Source organism: Barbus barbus (genome assembly GCF_936440315.1).
Source record: "Barbus barbus genome assembly, chromosome: 18".
Lineage (NCBI taxonomy): Eukaryota > Metazoa > Chordata > Actinopteri > Cypriniformes > Cyprinidae > Barbus > Barbus barbus.
The window spans coordinates 6,672,964-6,694,206 of NC_136746.1; the positions used below are offsets into that span (position 1 = coordinate 6,672,964).

At 38.3% G+C, this 21,243-nt stretch overlaps 1 protein-coding gene across 1 annotated transcript; it reads right to left on the bottom strand.

Annotated features, from left to right (window-relative positions):
* Positions 1-12,842: 12,842 nt before the first annotated feature.
* LOC306883840 (delta-like protein D) lies at positions 12,843-17,895 on the bottom strand (the record flags this gene model as incomplete). Its single annotated transcript, XM_079439330.1, has 11 exons — positions 12,843-13,562; positions 13,652-13,757; positions 13,847-14,651; positions 14,742-14,958; positions 15,080-15,249; positions 15,352-15,482; positions 15,584-15,644; positions 16,653-16,910; positions 16,993-17,053; positions 17,436-17,732; positions 17,848-17,895. The coding sequence occupies 11 exons, from the start codon at positions 17,893-17,895 to the stop codon at positions 13,557-13,559; spliced, it is 2,160 nt and encodes a 719-aa protein (XP_079295456.1). The 3' UTR covers positions 12,843-13,556.
* Between the last annotated feature and the right edge of the window lie 3,348 nt (positions 17,896-21,243).

A 21,243-nucleotide genomic window follows, 5' to 3' on the forward strand; every position in this document is an offset into this window, starting at 1 on the left:
AATATACACTACTGTGTTCACAAGTTTGGAGTAATGTTTTAGTAAATGAATACTTTTATTCTGCAGGGATGCATTTAACTGATCAACAGTGATGGTAAAGACATAATATTACTATTTTTTTCTGTTTAAAAAAAATGCTGTATAAAACTATATCCAAGCATATTATTATTATTATTATTATTATTTTTCTGTTTAAAAAAAACACTGTTCTTTTAAACCTTCTGTTCAAACAAATAATTCTTCAAGGAATTCATATTAAGCAGCAAATATATATATATATATATATATATATATATATATATATATATATATATATATATATATATATATATATATATATATATATATGTATATATATATATGTTATAATATATATGTGTGTGTGTGTGTGTGTTTATGTGGTTTATGAGGACACAAATTTGTATAATGACATGGGTATGACAGAGGTATTACAATATGAAGGTGGTTTATGAGGACACTGCCTATGTCACCGTAATTCAAAAGGCTTAAAAAACATACTAAATGGTGTTTTTTTGAAAATCTAAAAATGCACAAAGTCTCCTGTGAGGGCTAAGTTTAGGTGTAGGGTTGGTGTAGGGCAATAGCACACACAGTTTGTTCAGTATAAAAACCATTACGCCTATGGAGAGTCCCCATAAACCACACAAACCAACATGTGTGTGTGTGTGTGTGTGTGTGTGTGTGTGTGTGTGTGTGTGTGTGTGTATAAATAAAATACAATTTTTAAATATATTAAAATCAGTGTAGGGAACTTTGGTTACTTTGGTAATGCAATACTTTGGAAATGTAATAGGTTACAGATTACAAGTTACCCTATTTACTTTATTAAAGTAATGTAACTGATTATATTTGATTTAAGGTTATAATAATTTAATTTTAAAGTACAGTCACCACAAAATCAGACTTTTGATTTTGCGCCTCTTTTTACTTTGAGATAAATGAGAAATCTGTGTGTGAAAATATTCAGATGTAACCTCTTTTGTAATCGTTGACACTTTCATAAGTAATTGTAATTTAATTACACATTTTTTCTCAGTAACTGCAACAGATTACAGTTACATTTATTTTGTAATTAAATTATGTAACGCTGTTGCACGTAACTAGTTACTCCCCAAAACTGATTAAAATAGAAGAGTTAATAATATTTCACAATATTACTGTTTTTACTGTATTTTTGATCAAATAAATGCAGCCTTGTTGAGCAAAAGAGACTTCTTTCAAACACAAACAAAATCTTACAGACCCCAAACTTTTGAACGGTAGCACATATTATTATTATTATTAGAATTAGAATTTTCTAAAAGTATATTTTAAATTTAAAGGGGTCATATGATGTTGCTAAAAAGAACATTAATTTGTGTATATGGTGTAATGCAATGTGTTTATGCGGTTTAAGGTTAAAAAACACATTATTTTCCACATATTGTACATTATTGTTGCTCTTCTATGCCCCGTCTTTCTGAAACGCATTGACTTTTACAAAGCTCATCGTTCTGAGAAGCGAGGCATGCTCTGATTGGCCAGATATCCAGTGCGTTGTGATTGGCAGAATACCTCAAGCGTGTGATGGAAATGTAGTCACTTTGAATCGTCAGTGGCAAATTCTTTAAATATGAAAACATACTTACAGGCTGTGAGTCATAAGCACCAGACTGTCCTTGCAAAGTTGGAATTGCCCCACTTTATAGAGACAGTCTTTGAGCAAGCCAGCATTATAGGCTACTCTCCCAGGTTCAGGAAATAGTCCTCCATAAAATGCGCTGCACACACTCCAATATTTGGGTTGAACTGTTCTGGAACAGTGTTGTAAATACAACTTAACCACTGATTTCTAGTTGTGTCCTCTTTTGGAAGCCCAAACAAAGTAGTTTTGCTTTCACAACGAAACACACAGCGTCTCCAGGACATGGTGCCGGCAACAGCAACAACACTACAGCGAGAATAAAAGTCACGCCCTCTTTCTTTGCATATACATTTGGGCGGTGTTATGCAAATATTTCCACACAGTGACGTGGACGTGGGGGGGGGGTGTTTAAATGAGCCGTTTTAGGAGGGTGTGGACAAGTCTTAACTTTTATAAAGAATATCTCTTTGGTTTTGAGACTTTAGTCTTTGCAACTTCAGGGATCTTATCTATGCACAAAAAGCTTGTCACACCCCAAAGAGAAAGGGAAACTTGAAATCCCATCATATGACCCTTTTAACATTTCTTGCTTCTTTCACCATTCTTGGATGGAAGTTTTTGCAATACATTATGGGATTGTTTTTTTTTCACATAAGATACATTTGAAAAAGGGCCCCATTTGCACTAATTATACAGTAACAAGTAACAAGACGCCAGTCTTGGAAAACAACACTATATATGTATTATTTTAGTCTAAACTTGAGTTTGGCTGATGCTTTGTGGCCAAGAGCCCCTCTCCCCCCATCATCCTCATGTTATGGCTTCAGTCCACTCAAATATTTATTCATAAGCACAAAAAGAATTCAAACAAAGTCTGTGTAAAGAGGATCACAGCAAGATGTTGCTATATGGCCATTTTCCGTAAACACAAAGCTTCCACCCATTCCATCCAAGTGTTGTGCAAGAGCCTGTTAGCCGGCTTCCCTCCTTTGTCCTTCGCTCTAAAGAATTGTCATTCATTGTCGGGAAAGTTACAAACCTCAACTTTCCCCATCTGGCATTGGAAATGATTATCATGTGAAGAGAGCACAGCATTCAGTGCTTGTGGTCATTAATCAGGCGTCAGTCCACTTGTCCATTCCCACATATCAGGCCTCAAAAGACCCATGCACCGCTACTCACCTCTCAACAGCCAATCACAGGCCTCGCACGGATCGCCACTTATTTTGAGCCTAAAAGCCAAAGTGTTTGAGCCGTACAGTAGACTTTCTGTGTTTGCGTGACACTCGGATGCCATCGGTTGAGCTTTGAGAGTTAGACGGCGATTGGAGCCTCTTGAAGTCATTATGCCGTGACCTTCACAGGTCACTGATGGATCTTCATATTCAAGACCAGCAGCTGCTTATGGCTCCTGAGTTCGGTTCACACAGGCCAAATGTCAACACATAATATCCATAAAGAATAAATAGCTATTAACTCTTTGTGACAGCTACATTTCACATGCTCTCAATTTGTATTTGTTGGTGTCTCTGAGTCTTTTTTTTCCGCATGGCTTTTGTGCTCTTTATGGAAGAATGCATATTGCGTATGCATATTTATATCTTCTGCGCTGGTGGACTTATTGAAGTGCTCTTCTTAAAGGCACTCTAGTGTCATTATCGGGTGGCTTCGGCTGTATTTTTTCTTGATCCATGAAAATCTTACCAATAGAGATGTCACCAGGGCCAATTGAACATGACCTGGGATTAGATAGAGTTGCAAGTGTCAGTTTCTCTCTTCCTGTTTAATATAAATCGGCTTTGTTGAGCCAATGGTTGTCATTCTTTGGTTCTGATTTTGAATCGGTGACATCTGTTTTTTGTCATTCAATTTTGATTTAATTTTAGAGGGATATAATAACAAAGTTGCCCTATACTCTCACAACTCCTTGAAAAGAACAAAAACATTATAACCCAACACACATGGGACTCAAAAACAGCTAAAAAATATTGCACAATACAGGAACTAGAATATAAAAAAAGATGCATAAATAAATAAATGCATAACCGAATGGATAGATGGATGGATGGATATATTTTTCTAAAAAATAAAAGAAAATGAATGATATTTTTAGTGCTGTCAAACGATTAATCGCGATTAATCACATCAGAAATAATTGTTTTTGTTTACATAATATATGTATGTGTTCTGTGCATATTTATCATGCATATATAAATACACACACATACATGTGTCAGAGAATCACAGTCCCCGCCGTCACCAGCAATCACCAGATCCCAGTCACCTGAGCTTTGATCACCTGCACCTGTGGACACTCATCAGCACTCCTATAAACTCCACACGCTCTCTGACACTCATCGTCTGGTCTATGGTTCACCATAATGAACGGTACCGGACGCTGTATGCACTTACCTGTGTTTACTTCCCTCATAGAATCTCCAGCGTATGTTCCAGGACTCCTGTTACTCCAGCGATTCTCCAGCGTCGACTCCGCTCTCCCAAGCACACGGATTCCACTCCCCTGTGAATAAGGATATCAGTTCTCGCACAGATCTCCAGATCAAGACAAATCACAAGATACTCACCTGCTCCTCACTCTCCACATTCAAGTCAATAAATATTCCAATGTGTTACTTACCTGTTGTTTCCAGCTCTATTTGTTTGTGACATGCATTTCAGAAAAATGTTATTTTAAATATTAAATATAGTCTTTTATAATACAAATTATATATGTAAGTATATATGTAAGCGCATGTAAATATTTTCAAAATATATACTGTATGTGTGTATATATATATACACAGAACACACACATATATTATTCAAACAAGAACTTTTTTGTAGGCGATTAAACATTTGACCACTATATTTGACCTTATATACACCTTAAAGAAAAGCTTTTTAACTTAATAATTGAATCGTTTCACAAGTACCGAATTTGTTTCATGTTTGTTAAACACATTGTTGCTCCAGTAGCAAAATTAGTTTAGTATCATTGAATACAATTGTTTAATAATAGTTTGCACATGTTTTTTTTCTGTTTTAATTTTATTTATAAATTTATAGTTATTTATTAATATTTGTAAGTTTTTTTTTTAAGCCATTTTATAAACGTCCATTTAGTTTTTATTCATTTTTATTTTAGTTCGAGTTATTTTAGTACATAACAATGAAAATGTATAATATTTCCTTGGCAACTAGATGAAATTAAATCATTTAAATTTGTTGTTTTTTTCTATTTTCTTTTGCATGTATTTGGCTCAATGATTAATTTATTTCAAATAACAAAAATAATTGTATTTTTTGTTTTGTTTTGTTTAACCATAATGAGCTTGGACTCATTTTAAATGCATGAATTTTATACAGGATAAAATATCTAGCAAATTATAGGTTTGATCTGCAAACTTGAGCCATTTTTGCCATTTCTGCTCTCATTCATTTTTACTCAAGTTCACAAAGGTCACGACAGATGTAGTTCATCACATTAACTCTCAACACAATCCACTAATGTTTGGCAAGGTGTTTTGACTTCATTTGGACAGTATATCAATTGTTTTATCATTTAAAATATAATTATTTTTGTGAAATATTGCTCTTGAAATGAGCTTGTGACATCAAACTTTATCAAACTCTGTATGACATTTTGTAATTTAGCGCAATAACATTCACCAAGTTCACCAAATACTTGTCGGTTCCGCAGAACAACAGCAAATATACGCTTCCGTCACTGTCCCAGCAGAAAAACTTTAATGTCTTGGAGCTCTTAGATGTTCACACAGAACTTTTAGAACACTCCAAAACAATTATAAGTACACAAACATCAATTTACTGCTGTCTGTCTTTTATGGCAGAACCTCCTCTACTATTATTTGTGTGCGTGTTTCATTCACCCCCTGCTCTGTTTTGGGGATGTGTGCTCCACTCATACAGGCTGAATGCTAGCTTTAGAGGCATCTGTCGCTTATAGTCTTCACAACATCTGCTGCTATTGCTCCTCTTTCCCAGCATGCCATGGGATATGGTTTCTCCCAAAGGTGGCCTTTGTATGCACCATTGTGAATTCAATCATTGTCTTCTACAGGCAGTTCCCACGATGCAGAGGAAGTTATTGCCTTGCCTTCAGACCTGTTGCCACACAGCAACTGTCAGAAGTGAGCATCTTATCATAGACAGCCAATCTGGTTTTCAATATCATGCATAATATAACCATTTTTGATAGCAGATGCAAGACAATTAGCAGTGAGCAGCATAGAGATGCTGCATAATGCAGTCATATAATGTGCTGAAATTCACATGAACTGAACTGTGATGCCTGGGATGCACATTCATATTATTAGTGGTTTATGTCCCGGCATCAGCGTCATGCATATTTGTCCTTTGATGACACTTCCAGGAGACTCTCATAAGAAAGAGGAGCACAGGGGCTAAAAGGCACTTTGACCTTTATCTTCTACTAGATGTGAAGACACGGCAGATGTTAATAATACACTTTGCTGATAATACACTGCATGAATGCTGGTCGTAAAGACTTTATCATAGGTATAGTGAAAAAAAAAGATATTTATTTATTTATTTGCTTGCTTGCTTACACACTACTAGTCAAAATGTTTAATAATCAATAGTGAAGTTTTTTAATCTATTTTAATGATTTATCTTATGCAGCAAAACATTTATTTGATTTCAAACATAGTAATATTGTGAATATTGTAAAATAACTGTGTTCCATTTTAATGTATTTTGAAATGTAATTTATTCCTGTGATGCAAAGCTGAGCTTTCAGAATTATTATTCCAGGCTTCAGTGTCACATGATCCTTCAGAAATAGTTTGAATATGCTGATTTGCTGCTGAATTGTTATTGGTGCTCAAGTATTTATCATAGTTCTTATTATTATCAGTGCTACCATCAATTATTAACAACGAATGCATTCATTTGAAACATTTTGTGTCATTATAAATGTATTTAGTGTTTACTTGTTTTGATCATCTGATCAACCATTTAATGCACCCTTGCTGAATAAAAGTCTTTCAAAGTCTTTCTTTTTACTTACCCATAAATAAATAAATATGAAGCAGCACAAAAAAAAATGTAAATATTAAGCATAACAATACTGATAATTTTAATAATTTTTCTTGGTCATGAATGATTTCTGGATCATGTGACACTGAGTAATGATGCTGAAAAATCAGCTTTGCATCACAGGAATAAATTAAATTTTTAAAAATATATTAACTTAGAGAACAGTTCTTTTAAATGATAATATTATTTCACAATATAACTGCTTTACTGTATTTTTCTTTATCAAATACATGCAGTGCTGGTGAGCAGAAACACATTAAAGATTTTTGAATCATTCCCAATTTTTGACCAGTAATGCATATATTTATGTCTGTTTTGTATCAGAAAGTCGCTGTTTTTAAAAAGTGAATAAACTTGTGAGGCTGGCGGCTGCTTTCTTCTTCAGCTGTGACAAGCATAGGTCTTTCTGTGGGTTTTAAAAACAAAGACGCCACCCTCTCCAGATCAGTGGCTTTATTTTGGAACAGGGTTCACATCAGTCAAGAGGTCTTTAGGTCCCTGATGGAGAGCGAGAGTGATTGATGATCTCCAGGGCCTGAGGTGCACTGTCTTCTCCTGGCTGGGTGGTCTCTCCTGGGCAATGTCAAGGGGCACTTTTGGGACAGAATGGAGAAGGTCATGAAGTGTCCTCAAAACCTACCTGGGTAGAGTTTAAGATAAATAAATCCTTTCGTCAAACGTTCAAATAATAACACATTGTGTGGCCTGCACAAACACCAAAAGCTGGTTTGAACTCCATAAATACCTGACATTTGAAATAGTTCTGCTGATTGCATGCATGTAAATCACAAGTCCATTTGGTTTAAACGTGTGTCAATGGATAAGTCAGATGTTGTGGTCAAATGCCATCAATGGGACGGCCACATGTTTGAAGTGAACGCATTCCTGAAGATTTTCTAGCTTTGAGTGACACACGTAATGAAGAACATTTACATTTTCTGAATTTTCAGCTAATGAAAACAATACTTTTATTAGTAGATTGTGCTCTTTATCTCACTAATATATGCCATATTTGTGATATATTTTACTAATATAGCCTATACCAGTAGAAATTTGTCAGTTTAAAATGTGATGTGAACATTTGTGCCCCAAACAAGTCAAGATAATGAACTATTAAGGTCAACATTAAATCATATTCAAGCTATTTTCCTTTTAATGCACATTCCTGAACTAAATAAAGAAGCTTGTTAAGGATTAAGAAGGATTATTAAAACATAACCATTTAAAATGTACTTTACTGTAAACTTTTCATTTGAAATTATTAAAAAATGCACTTAAAAAAAAAAGTGTACTCTCTTCAAGTACAGCTAAGTGGCTTTTTTCCATTAATATTATGTTATTTACAAGTACATTTTTTATATACTTTTAAGATTTGAAGTACACTACAAGTGAACATTCGATGCATTCAATAAATCAGCTTTATTTATCAGCAGTGCATCCTACACTTCATCCACTTGACTTTATGTAAAATCCACATTTTATGATCTAATCAATTCCCCATGGATAAAGTTGGAATATACTGTTTCACTTGGAAATGTGTTTCAAATGTGGCTTAACCAACCAGAATTTAGCTGTATTTAAAAATCATCATTTGTTTTATAATACTTTTGTGCCCCAAACAAGTCAAGATAATGAACTATTAAGGTCAACATTAAATCATATTCAAGTTATTTTCCTTTTTAATGCACATTCCTGAACTAAAAAAAAGTTTGTCTTTGTATTCGTCTACACATCTTTGAAAAATAAGTACATTTGTTTTATATTATTTTTACTCCGTTGATTATTTTGTTTTGAGGTTTTTATCATTCATTTGTTATGAATTTGTTATTAATTGCCTTTTATCTTTTGGGTTTTGCCCATCAAGATCCAAATCATATGAGAAAGTAGTCAAAGTTCATTTTGTTTGTAAAATATTTAATTTGCTAGATTATCCAAAAAATATGCATTGCAAAATGATTATTTGTGATCCTGGGGCACAAAACCAGTCTTAAGTGTCAGTTTTTCGAAATTGAGATTTATACATCATCTGATGCATGGTTTGTTAGGATTGGACAATATTTGGCTGAGATACAACTATTTGAAAATCTGGAATCTGAGGGTGCAAAAATATCAAAATATTGAGAAAATCGCCTTTAAAGTTGTCCAAATTGAGTCCTTAGCAATGCATATTACTAATCAAAAATTAAGTTTTGATATATTTATGGTAAGAAATTTACTAAATATCTTCATGGAACATGATCTCTACTTAATATCCTAATGATTTTTGGCATAAAAGAAAAATCGATAATTTTGACCCATACGATGTGTTTTTGGCTATTGCTACAAATATACCCCAGCGACTTAAGACTGGTATTAAATGCCATAGAACTGTCATGATAAACATGCTTTTAAAAGCAGTTTTTCTTTTTTAAGTACGTGTGCCCACAAAAGTGAAAGCATATAGGTTTGATAGTAGCGGATGAAAGTTGTCCTCTTGTCCCAGATGTCACACTGGTCCATCTTACTGACATTCTGTGTACCAACAGCAGATCTTCCACCCACTGACTTCTTTTTGTTTCCTCTCAATAGTCCTGGATGAAACCGTTTTGTTCCCCCAAACTTCCCTTGCAGGACTCTGAATCGCTTCTCTGCCTAAGCAAATGAGATCTAAGGGCCCAGGTTGCAAGAGTTGAAAGGGGGCGGCTCTGCATTGTGAGGACTGACAGGTGACCACTACGCCTGAACAAAGGGTGGGTCATCGCTGTGGCCAAATCCCTTTACGGATGCTCGTGTTCAACTCTCACCGCAATCTGTCAAAATTTAACTTGCCATTGAAGGGATTGGCAGCAGAAAATAGCTTTATAGGGACTATGCCAAGCAGAAGTAAGGTCTCGCACACAGGCCGATTGCGAGGCATGTCGTACACTACTGTCACTCATCGCTTCCCAGAATAAAGACGAAAGACAGCGACTATACGACAGAAAGAGAAGCTATAATCTGTGACGAGATCTGCCCGTGAAGTGGAAACAGTTAAACAACCAAGCTCAGCTGAAATTCTTCTCTTGTCATGTAAATGTACTTCACCATGAAACGTCTTGTGTCGTCATGGTAGCGTCCTGCAGATAAAAGACATAATAACCTGAACAGAACAAAGCTTCTGTGGTTAAACAGCAAGTGAAACCTGAAACAGAAAAACAAGCCAAGAAATAAATGAACAAAGAGTGAAAAACCAGGATCAACTTCACAAGTTTTCATTGAAAGTCCTCACTGAAAGAAACTTGCCATAATCAGAGCATATCTGAGGATTCATATATCAATGTGTGGAGTGGGATTTTGAAGATTTCATTGTGGGCGGAGCTATCCGGTGTTTATAACATCTAGACCTTCACATTTCATCATTAAGATTAAAAACTGTTCATAACAAACTGTAAACAGAAGCAATATATGTTTAATGCATTGTCTGAGGACATACATGCACAGATCTCTAAAAGTACACTGACCTGGACAACGCCAACATTTATTTATCAATGGACCTTTTCACAGATTGTGATGCATTTCAATCATTGTGAATCTAACAAAATGTTTGATCTTTACTTTTTTTTAAAAAATGCATTATACTTTGCATTTTATTACCTTGGCATTAAATTTCAGAAAACTAGTTAAATGAGTAGTTTCAAAAATGAAAATGTGCTGAAAATACTCACTCTCAGGCCAACTAAGATGTAGATGAGTTTCTTTCTTCATCAGAACAAATTTGGAGTAATTTAGCATTACATCACTTGCTCAGCAATGGATCCTCTGCAGTGAATGGGTGCCGTCAGAATGCGAGTCCACACAGCTGATAAAAACATCATAATAATCCACACCAGTTTATCGGTTAACATCTTGTGTAGTGAAAAGCTATATGTTTGTAAGAAACAATTTCATCAAGACATTTTAAACTTTAAACAAGTGTACTCTCTACAATATTGCTTTTTTCAGTGAACATATTGCTTAGTCTGAATCAGGTGAGAAATATGCACAGATCAGGCAATGAAAACAGTTCTAAACAAACACTGTGTGCGGATTTTAATGTGAGAGCACAACAGGAGATTGACTTTTCACTGGAGGAAGCGTTATTACGGATTATACATCTTGGATGGCCTGATGTTGAGTGCTTTTAAAGTAAATATTTCCTTTAACACTGCTTCGTAATTGTTTCTAATGACGGCAAATTTGGCATCTTACTTAGACGTCACTGCCTTCTGACCACCATAATTTGCTTTTTGGAAAGTCATAGAAAGGCTATCATCAAATTTTTTTATTAATTTTTTTTGCCATTGGATCAAGTGAGAAAGCAAAAAAAAATATATTTGTTGTAGTTTCCATTCACCACTGCAAATATATATATATATATAAATATATTACTTCTACACCACTGTAGAAGTTCAGTTAACTATGACGATTTCTGCTTCTGAGAACCCTGGAAATGTGAAGAGTCGCATCTACTGGTCTTGACTGATTAGGACAAACTACTGAGGAACAAATCATGGAATTGTACTGCAGTGATAAACATAAAACTGTATAAAAACGGTTTATGCTAGAACTTTTACGGCATTTTTAGTGTACCCGCACAACTTGCAATCATATTTAAAACTTTCCACCCTGAGTCTGATGAGAGTATTAAGAACATTTTGATTGCTTTTTTTGTTTTTAAATAAGATTATAGCATAAGTATTTTGCTAACGAATAACACACCAAACACAGTGCTGAAAACACACAACTGAAAAAGATCTGATAGAAGATATTCGCCGCAGGCTACTGAGCAGTGCGTCAGGTCTACACTCAATGAAGAAACAAAAGAACTGCTTTAGGCCTGTCTCCTGATATTTTCCAACTCAGCGAAATCCTATTGTGCGAGTGAAAAAAAGTTAAGTTAAAAGCTTAGCGTGGTATGTGAAAGCAACTGTCCACTGTATCCTCCCTGAAACCACAACCAAAGACTCAACACGCTCTACAGAGCTCAAGTCACTTCTAACTTTTACAGTTATTGATCTAAAGAAAGTATTTGTTACGTATCCTCCAGGCAGGCAGAACAAGACACGGGTAGACAGGATAATCCAAAACAACTGGTTTAATAACATAAAAGTAGGAACTGGTAACATTAACTATAACCGACATGGACAGAATAGAACGGGGACTTTAAATAGGAAGTAACTAAGGCAAAACACAGGTGGCGGGGATTAACTAATAATGACGTGACGAGGTAACTGATTAAACAATCTGGGAACTAAAACCAAATAAGGAAACTCAGGAACAGACAGAAAAACCAGAAAAATACAAAACTAAAGTCCAGACATATAACAGTATTAGACACAATAAGACAATAATTAATTATTTTACATTTTGAAACAACTTAAGAAAATCATTATAGAACTTTTATACCATTGTATACCAATACTCTGCTTTACCTGGCTGATTATTTCACAAACACATACATAATTTTGTTGGAATTGAGGTATATGATCTATGAAATAAATATAACAGCATAGTGTTAGTTGGCAGTTGCTAATGTGTCAAATAGTTGTTCTGTACAAAAATGGTTGGCCCGACGATGTTGTCTCTTTTTTAAAAGCATGGCATAATATATGCTCTTATGCCCTAAAATTGCAAATTCTTAAATACTATCTTAGATGAAATGTCAAATCACCAGTAGAATGACTTCATGGCGTTATTCAGTTAGTCAAGTAAAGCGAGCCTAATGGCACCCTTAAAAATTTAGTTTGGCTTGCAGATTGTTTTGAATTGTTAAAACCTAAGTATTGTATATTTAACTCAGGATGCTGAGGCAGTGTTCCTGCTCTCCATTTGCTCTGTGTAAGTCACATAATGATCATGGCTACAGCTTTGAAATAAAACATTCCGCCAAACAGAAACTTCAACCAAACCATTTGCAAAAAGTGGTTTTGATGTTTTTGTCAAAGAGCTCTTACATCCCCAAAATAGATCAAGATCGAGGCAGTAATTTGCAATTACCGGGTGTGTCTTTGTCTCACTTAGTGAGGTAGAAAGGAAAAACATGATACATTTGTCACATAAATCTGGAGATTAATGACTCCAAGATGGCGAACAGTTCAACTCAGTAAAATCTGACCCATTTTGTGATATTTCATACAGGATTTATTTGGAAAAATATTAAGGTGATTTTTTTTTTCATGGGCAATAGTCATAAAAACAATTCCTGTAAATTTTGACAGCATGTTTAAATACATTTACATCAGAAAACAGTCACATCGACCCGAAGTGCCTTATTTACAATAGACAAATTTGCAAAATGAAAGATTTTAAATTACATCAAACTTCACACACACAAAAAAAGAAACCACAAACACATTGATCACAAATAACACTTAAATAAAAGAAATACAAGCTTTCAAAAAACAAATCAGTCACAAACATATTTGATGGCAGTGTTTTTCCTCTTCTGATCTATGTAATGATCAGAGAACTTCCAGATACACACTGCAGTCAGTGCATTTGCATACACAGTATCCGATTCAATTGTGTGTTAAATACATTAAAAATACAACCCATCATAGTGCAATGAGGTAAAACCGTCCCTACAGGAAGTGCAGCGAGTCCATTTGGCACGTTCCTGGGAAACAAACTTTGAGAGTCCGAGCCAGTATGGCCCAACGTCCTTTCCTGCAGTCACTGTGTTTACTTCAGTTGAGAACCAGCTCATTCTGAATATCACCTTCAACATAAGTTTCACAGCAGCAGTCACATGAAGGAAACCTTCCCTCTGGTTTGAGCAGCATTACTGGAGTAAAACCTCCTGTAGAACAAGACGAGCTACAGCTCCGTTGTGGTGTTACACCTGGAACAAGAAGAAGAATGACATCAATTTAGCGTTCAGAAATCTAGATTCGCAGGTGACTGCAAGCAAAAGGAAGGTTGTCGGCTTACCTCGGTTGCAATAATACATTCATCCTTCTCCTCTGATAAAACAAAGACTGACTGGTACTTTGTGTCTTTGCACAAAGATTCTGTACGTTTCCTCTCTGAAGAATCACTGAAAATTAAAAGAAGCAACTTTAGTACTGCGCGACGACACCCAACACCCATTTTTAGTAACCGCAATCCACACGCAACAATATTTACCATTTCAAATGATTTCTGTGTTTCTCCTCTGAGTCGGAATCGAGAGCCTCGCATTTTGTTGCTTCGCTCTTCTCAGAGTCCTCTTTTCCCAAGTCCTCCTGCTTCAGCTCATGAACAAGATTGTATTCCACTAACGAGTAAGGAGATTTGAATCCGTTTTTTTCCCCGCCCGCGGCGTCGCTCTGAAAGTCCACTTTCTTGTTGATATTCTTCACTTGCGTGGATCCAATGACGCTTACGGACAAGTCCTTGTCTCGGCTGCAGTTGTTGGTCAGGTTGTTCATGGTCTCGATTTCACTGTGGCTGTCGATCTGCTGGCTCCTCTGATGCAGCTTAAGACGGATGTAGACGACCAAGACGGCACCGCCAATAAGGACTAAAAGCACTAATATAATCCCAGCGCAAACCGCTGTCCAAGGAAAGGCACCATCATCCTCATCGTAAGAGTACCTTTTGTCGGGGCCCTCAACGGCTGGTCCCTGTGGGTTGTCTGGGAGCAAGAACTGACAGTTATGTCCTCCGTAACCCAGGATGCAAGCGCACACATAGCGGCCGTCCCTTTCGTGACAAGTGGCACCGTTGTGGCACGGGTTGTGTACGCACTTGTTGACCGCAGAGGTGCAGTTCTTGCCGGTGTATCCAGGCGGGCAGGTGCAGGTGTAGTCATTGAGTCCGTCTTGGCATGTGCCACCATTCTGGCAGGGATAGTTGGTGCATTCATCGATGTTGTCTTCACAGTGCGTTCCAGCGAAACCCTCAGGACACTGACAGAGATATGAGTCCACGAGATCTAGACATTGAGCCCCTGGAGAAGAATAAGTAGGACAATGAGACATCTGATTCAAACAACCCACAGTATGCATTTGAGGCGTTAAAATGGGAGCATTCAGTGTACCATTTGAGCAAGGGTTGGAGCTGCAGTGATCAATCTTGTTTTCACAGTTGAACCCAGCGTAGCCCATCGGGCACTGACAGAAGTATCCTCCTTCGGGGTTGTCAGCGCAGCGTCCACCGTTGAAGCAGGGACCATCAGCGCAAGTCATGGCACTCAGCTCGCAGTTTCTTCCATAGAAACCAGGAGGACACGTGCAGCTGTAGGTGTTTTCAAGATCCTGTGAAATCCAAGGAGAAGAAGTTGAGAATAAAACTCAAGACCAACAATGCATTCACAGAGAATGAAATAATATATCTACATCTATATATCTATATATCCATATATCTACGGAAACTCACAGTGCAACTGCCTCCATTTCTGCATGGGCTGCCAGAGCATTCGTTGACCTCAATCTCACAGCTGTCCCCAGTGAAGCCAGGTCTGCATGAGCAGGTGTAGCTTCCCTGGCCAGTGTTGGTGCAAGTGGCCCCATTCTGGCAGGGTTTGTGATGTGTGCAGTAGTTGAGATCTGCAACACAAAACATGTAGGTTAGTCTCCTGCTGAGTCTAGTGTGAATGGACAACTCTAACAAATTGATCAACTACTTAGTTTAAGATGTCAAAGGCTCACCTTGGTTACAGAAGAGACCTCCCCAACCCTCTTGGCAGTTGCATTGCCATGGCTGTTGGCAGGTGCCATGCAAGCAGCCTGGATAGCGGATGCAGTCGTCACAATACTTTCCACTAAATCCCACTCTGCATCTAAAAACACCACAGAGGAACTGTTAGTATGTTGTTAACTTCAATTGCAATGAAAGATGAATGTTAAACACAGAGGGACTGAAAATCTCCATTAAACTTACTTGCATTCACCAGGTTTGTCGCAATATCCATGGTTTTCATCGCATCCAGGAAGACAGATTGCTGTAAAAAAATATATATATTTTTTTTTTTATTAATACCATGACACCATTATTATTCTAGTAGTCACAGCTCGGTTTTTACCAAGCTGCTCATTCGTACTTTGAGGGTAACGAAATAAAAAAATTCTTCTCCCTACCATTGGAAGGACACTGGTTAACACAGTTGCACTCATACAAAAGCTTCCCAAACAAAAGCCCCTTTTTCCCCTAACTGTGGGTCAGAAGTCCCGTTTTTCACTCTGTTCATCCAACCCCCTCCCCATAACGTCCCAGAGTCGGCGCAGATAAGGGTGGACAGCTGGTGAACATAGTGCCAGTGCAGGACAGCTGCTCTATTGTCTACCTTCACTCTGCAGCTGCCCCCTTCCAACAATACCTCACCGCTCTGAGCCAATCAGCGCCGAGCGCTCTGCCAAGTAACCAATCAGGCGTTACATTTAATCTATGGCACGCGTGCCATTATTTGGCCAAAGTCCCTCATTTGAATCACACAAATGCCTGTTGCAACCATAGCTACGAAGCTTGTTGTTGTTTTCCTAGCGAAATACCGAAACATGCGCACTAACAACTTTAAAACACAAAAATGATGCTAAATGTGACCCTGGACCACAAAACCAGTCATAAAGGTCAATTGAGATTTATTCATCATCTGAGAGCTAAATAAATAAGCTTTCCGTTTGTTAGGACAATATTTGGCCGAGATACAACTATTTGAAAATCTGGAATCTGAGAGTGCAAAAATATAAAAATATTGAGAAAATCACCTTTAAAGTTGTCCAAATGCAATGCACGTCACTAATCAAGAATTAAGTTTTGATATAGCCTATTGACGGTAGGAAATTTACAAATAATTTCATAGAACATGATCTTTACTTAATATCCTAATGATTTTTGGCATTAAAGAAAAATCGATCATTTTGACCCATGCAATGTATTGTTGGCTATTGCTACAAATATCCCCGTGCAACTAATTTTGTGGTCCAGGGTCACAAATATCCTTTATACTCACGTTCTGTGCAGTAGTGTCCTTTCCATCCGGAGTTGCAGATAATTTCTCCGCGCTCTCCGCAGGTGAAGTGGCCAAAAGTGTCGTCGCGGGAGCGGCAGAAGACCGAGCAGCCCTCGCCGTAGTAATGCTCATCACAAACGAATCTGTAGGAGTACTTCAGCTCTATCCCCCCACCAACCTGTAGATCCCGGGACCATTCCTCGCCCACTGTTAGGTGTCTCTGGGTGGTCATACGACTGATCAGACGCTCTGGGTTTTCTGTGGACGTTTTAATTTCAGCGTTATCCCATTGCAGCACAATGATTGCTTAAAACGTTCTTTCCAATTAAATGCATCTTACCTGTGGACAGATCCTCGTTGGAATCGGTGTGCAACGCTTCGATAATCAGCGAAAAAGTTCCCTGAAACATACAAAAGCGAAATCGACACAATTAGAGCAGAAGCGCATTCCTCCACACCTCCCCGCTGTTTTACATATAACGGAAGATGCGAATGACTTGAGGTGTGATCGCACTGGGGATTCAAGCCTCATTTCTCCGATTTCACACGTACTTATTGCAGTAAAATGAAAGGTTTCGGAATTTCACACTGAGCTGACAATTATATTCCAACCCAGGGGATGTGACTTTTCCCACCCCACCAACACCGCTAAATACCCACATCCTGAGTCCTTATGCGTAATTATTGTGTGTTTTTATGCTACATATGCTATAAACCACATTAAAACGGACGCATTTTTCCAGATATGAAGTATAATGCAAAAAAGTAGCACTAGCTACTCACCGGCCATGTGAATCCGAATGAGAACTGGATGGGGTTGGTAAAAGAGCTGTCAGGAAAGCTCTCAGGAACTTGGAAGGAGTTTGATCCGAGCACCGGGGTAACTGCGCCACCGTAGGTGCATGGAGGATCTGGAGATACATTGGCTTGGTAATGTTTCAGGCAAATCCTAAAAAAGGTTTTGCATTCGCATTGCTGAGCCTCTGACGCGGATCCTTTACAGCAGTTTGCATTGCCTGTCACCCCTTTCTTGTTCAGAAACTCCTGCAACTTTAACTCGAAAACCCCAGAACAAAACCCCTGGAAAGAAATTGAAATCGGATTAATAAGGCTACAACAAGTTGCCATCATACAGCAGACATCTATTGTGAGATCATTGCTCACGAACTGTAAAACAGATGCTGATTTTAATTACCTGGCTTATCATGACACAAAGCAAAGCAGCTATCATAAGTCGTCCCATGGTGGAGAGGATCTGAACTGTGTTGTTAAGTTTCCACGGGCCAGGCTATTGTATGAGACCGTGTCTCAATAAATCATTGAGACTCCAAGTTCTCCACTCAGGGGGAGGCAGCTCTGGTTGATGCGCTGTTGTTTTCACCTTATTTGCTCATGCAAGCCCATCAAAGTCCCTCTTGGGGAAGAAAAAAAAATCAAGCAATTAAATCCCAAATACGAATATAAAGAGGAAACCCCGATGCGCAAAAGGGGGACGAACAGGAAATTCCCTCAGAAGACGATTACTCCAAGTTGTCAAAAGTTGGCAGTCCACTTAAAGATAGTTTAGGAGGCCGAAAAAAATGCAGAAAACCCAGGCGCAGGGTTATCGACGCTTGTATCGCTTATTTTCCGTTTATTTAATAGGCGTGGAGATGATCCAAACTTTCCTCCCGTACTCTTGTTTCCATGTGAGAGACTGACTGGATTGTGCGTGTTTAATGCCCCAGTCCTCCTGCAGCCGGTTATATACAGGCAGCGCCTGCTAGGGTAATGAGATGCAAATGAGCTACTCCCCAATCTGGCTCTGGTTGTCACAAAGGGACACTTTTCAATCTACACCACCCCCAACCCCCCAAGAAAAAAAAAATCGGCAAATGGTCACTGAGCTGTAAAATGTGCAACTCTTTGCCACTGGGAGAGAGAGAGAGAGAGAGAGAGAGAGAGAGAGAGAGAGAGAGAGAGAGAGAGAGAGAGAGAGAGAGAGAGAAAAAATCTAATTTACATTCAGGAAAATAAGCAACCTTTGAGAATCCTGTACATCCCACTCTGACATTAAACCAAATTACATCACACAATGCAGGAATGCCGCGTTCCTGATAACGGGACGAAAGTACAGCGGGGTTTGTGGTTTTCTGAGCTGTTCTATGCAACATGACTTTGAAAACTGTTGTGCTTACATCTGAGGGGTTTTGGAGTGCAAACTTTTCTTTTAGGATTAATTTATTTTGACTAAATTAAAAAGTCATTCTATAATATGAATGCAAATATATTTGCGCGTTTGAAAGGTTGATCACTGTAAAATATGCTAATAATAACACATGAAATGTTGTAAACATGAAGTAGCCTAGATGCAAACAGTCATTTTCATTCACGATTTTTGCTCAGTTAAATTAGTTAACATATCCCTAAATTAAAGAAATAATGTCTCCTCCTAAAACATTTTAGAACACTTTACAGTAAAATTACATTAAATCTTAAAAAAATCATAAATAGGGCCTATTATATTACAGTTAACCAATGTTAATGTTCTAACAGTTTTAAAAGTGAGAACTAAGTCGAAGCAGGCGCCTTACATAATTAGGTCATGCAAAGTGATCATGCATATTCTTTGGGTTTTTAACAACACTTCATTTCAGTGGTTTGAGTTTTGGTGACTCTGTAAGTTTTGAGTTTGCATCTCTACGCTGAACTGGTGTGTGTCGTTCGCGTGGCTGTCATTAAGGCACTTTGTTATTGTGTGAGGGGAGAATAAGTTTTTTCTCTCTCTCTGCGCTCTCAGCTGTATGGTAATTCCCACAGCACCTGCTCCCCACACAATGTCGCGGGGAGAAAGAGCTCCCCTCTCTACAAAAGTACCTAGCAGCTTCTGTTGTTTTGGTGTTTTATCAATTATTTTGCGTTTAATTTGACGAGGAAGTTTCCGATGTGTTCTTTTAATCGTTCATATTGTTAAATGAATAAAGCTCTCGCTCTTTTCGCTCCGTCTTGCGAGCGTTTGTTTGTGTGGATGTGCGAGGGTGGTCTTCATTAGCGCGTTAATTAAAAGCGCTCCAGAGGAATGCAACAATGGTGCATCAGTGACACAGTTACGCGCAATCGGTTTTGGCACTTGATGAAAATCATTATTCAATCTTAGTTTTTTAAGTGAACATAAATACAACATTTTTATCGAATGCGTTTCCTGAACAAAAACATGGATTTGCAAAGTGATGCAATGAGACAGGTGTCATAGCAACACACTCCGGGGTTAGTTATTGAACCGCTGGCCGTAAATAAGAGCGGAACCGTGTCACCCAGCTATCATCATACTTTCACCCACAATTCTTTGGCCTGACGTTGCACACATTTCCCGATTACCCCAGGAAAGCATCACTGAAAAGCACGTTGAAAACCCTCAGATTTATGCCCACTTCGCTTATTCTTTTCAAGCATAATTTATGCCACGCGATTCTGTCCTGGTTAAATCAAGCAGAAAGCTCCTTTCTCGCATTCCTCCTCTTTTCTGAAGGTGGACTATGGGGAGACTGTTTAACTTAAGTGTTTCTATAGGGGGCTGTTGTACTTTAACTCCTGCCCACCAGTAGCTGCGACGAACAAAGCCGGGACTCGAGGTCTGACTCTTCATCTTTCTTTGCGCTTTAATTTTCATTGATTCGGAATACAAGGGGAGACCTCGGGGACTCTCTCTGAAGACGCGGGCAGCCCCCCAAGCCAACCATCTGCTCCCAACCAAATGGCGTTTTTTCACATCGCAACTGCATGTCTCCACTGCCTCTCTGGGCAGCGCGCAGCCGCGCACACGCAGGCTTCTCCAAATGAGACTGGAAGCATGAGCACATGAATGCCGTTGCTTGGCCATATGGTTAGGGAAGCTGCAGTAAGTGGCCGTGGGAACACGGGCAGTAACGACCGCGGTAACGGCTTGTGGGAGAGTGTCTGCCAATCGATCGGTCAAACTAAGTGGAGCGCGAATGCTTCTCAATGAGATAAACGCGCATTCCTGTATACGCAACAGGAGACGCGGAGGCGATGAAAGTGTTGTGGCATCGTGCATGTGAATGCGTTTAAAGCTTCGGGAAAAGGACAATACACTATAGTAAGAGTAGGTTCCCCATCATGAAGCAGCAAGGACTTGCACTGATTAAAATAACAAAGGATGTGTCGCGTGGCTCGGGTGGCGCACTCATTATGGAAAAAAGCAACAACAAGCAAGAAGAAACAATAAAACGTACTGCGAAATAGATGCATCTGGATTTAGGAAGTTACTTAAGTTTAATCAAAACTGGGTTGCAATCATCGACTGTATTGATGCACACGAGCTGTTGCTCTGATTAACAGTCATGATAGAGTTTCGAGTATATGGAGCGTGTGTGTGTGTGTGTGTGTGTGTGTGAGGGAGAGAGAGAAAGAGAGCAGGAGGGGTGAGTGAATTCTTCAACAGGCTTGAGGACTGTCGCGTGCCATCGTCCTTTAGGGAACATCTGCCCCTTTCCCTGGGGTGGTTTTGTTTATGTGAAACTTTGGTTAAACTGGAAGAAAAATCAATAATTGACCCAAAACTTGTGCTGTTCATGTAGGCTACATTCAAACC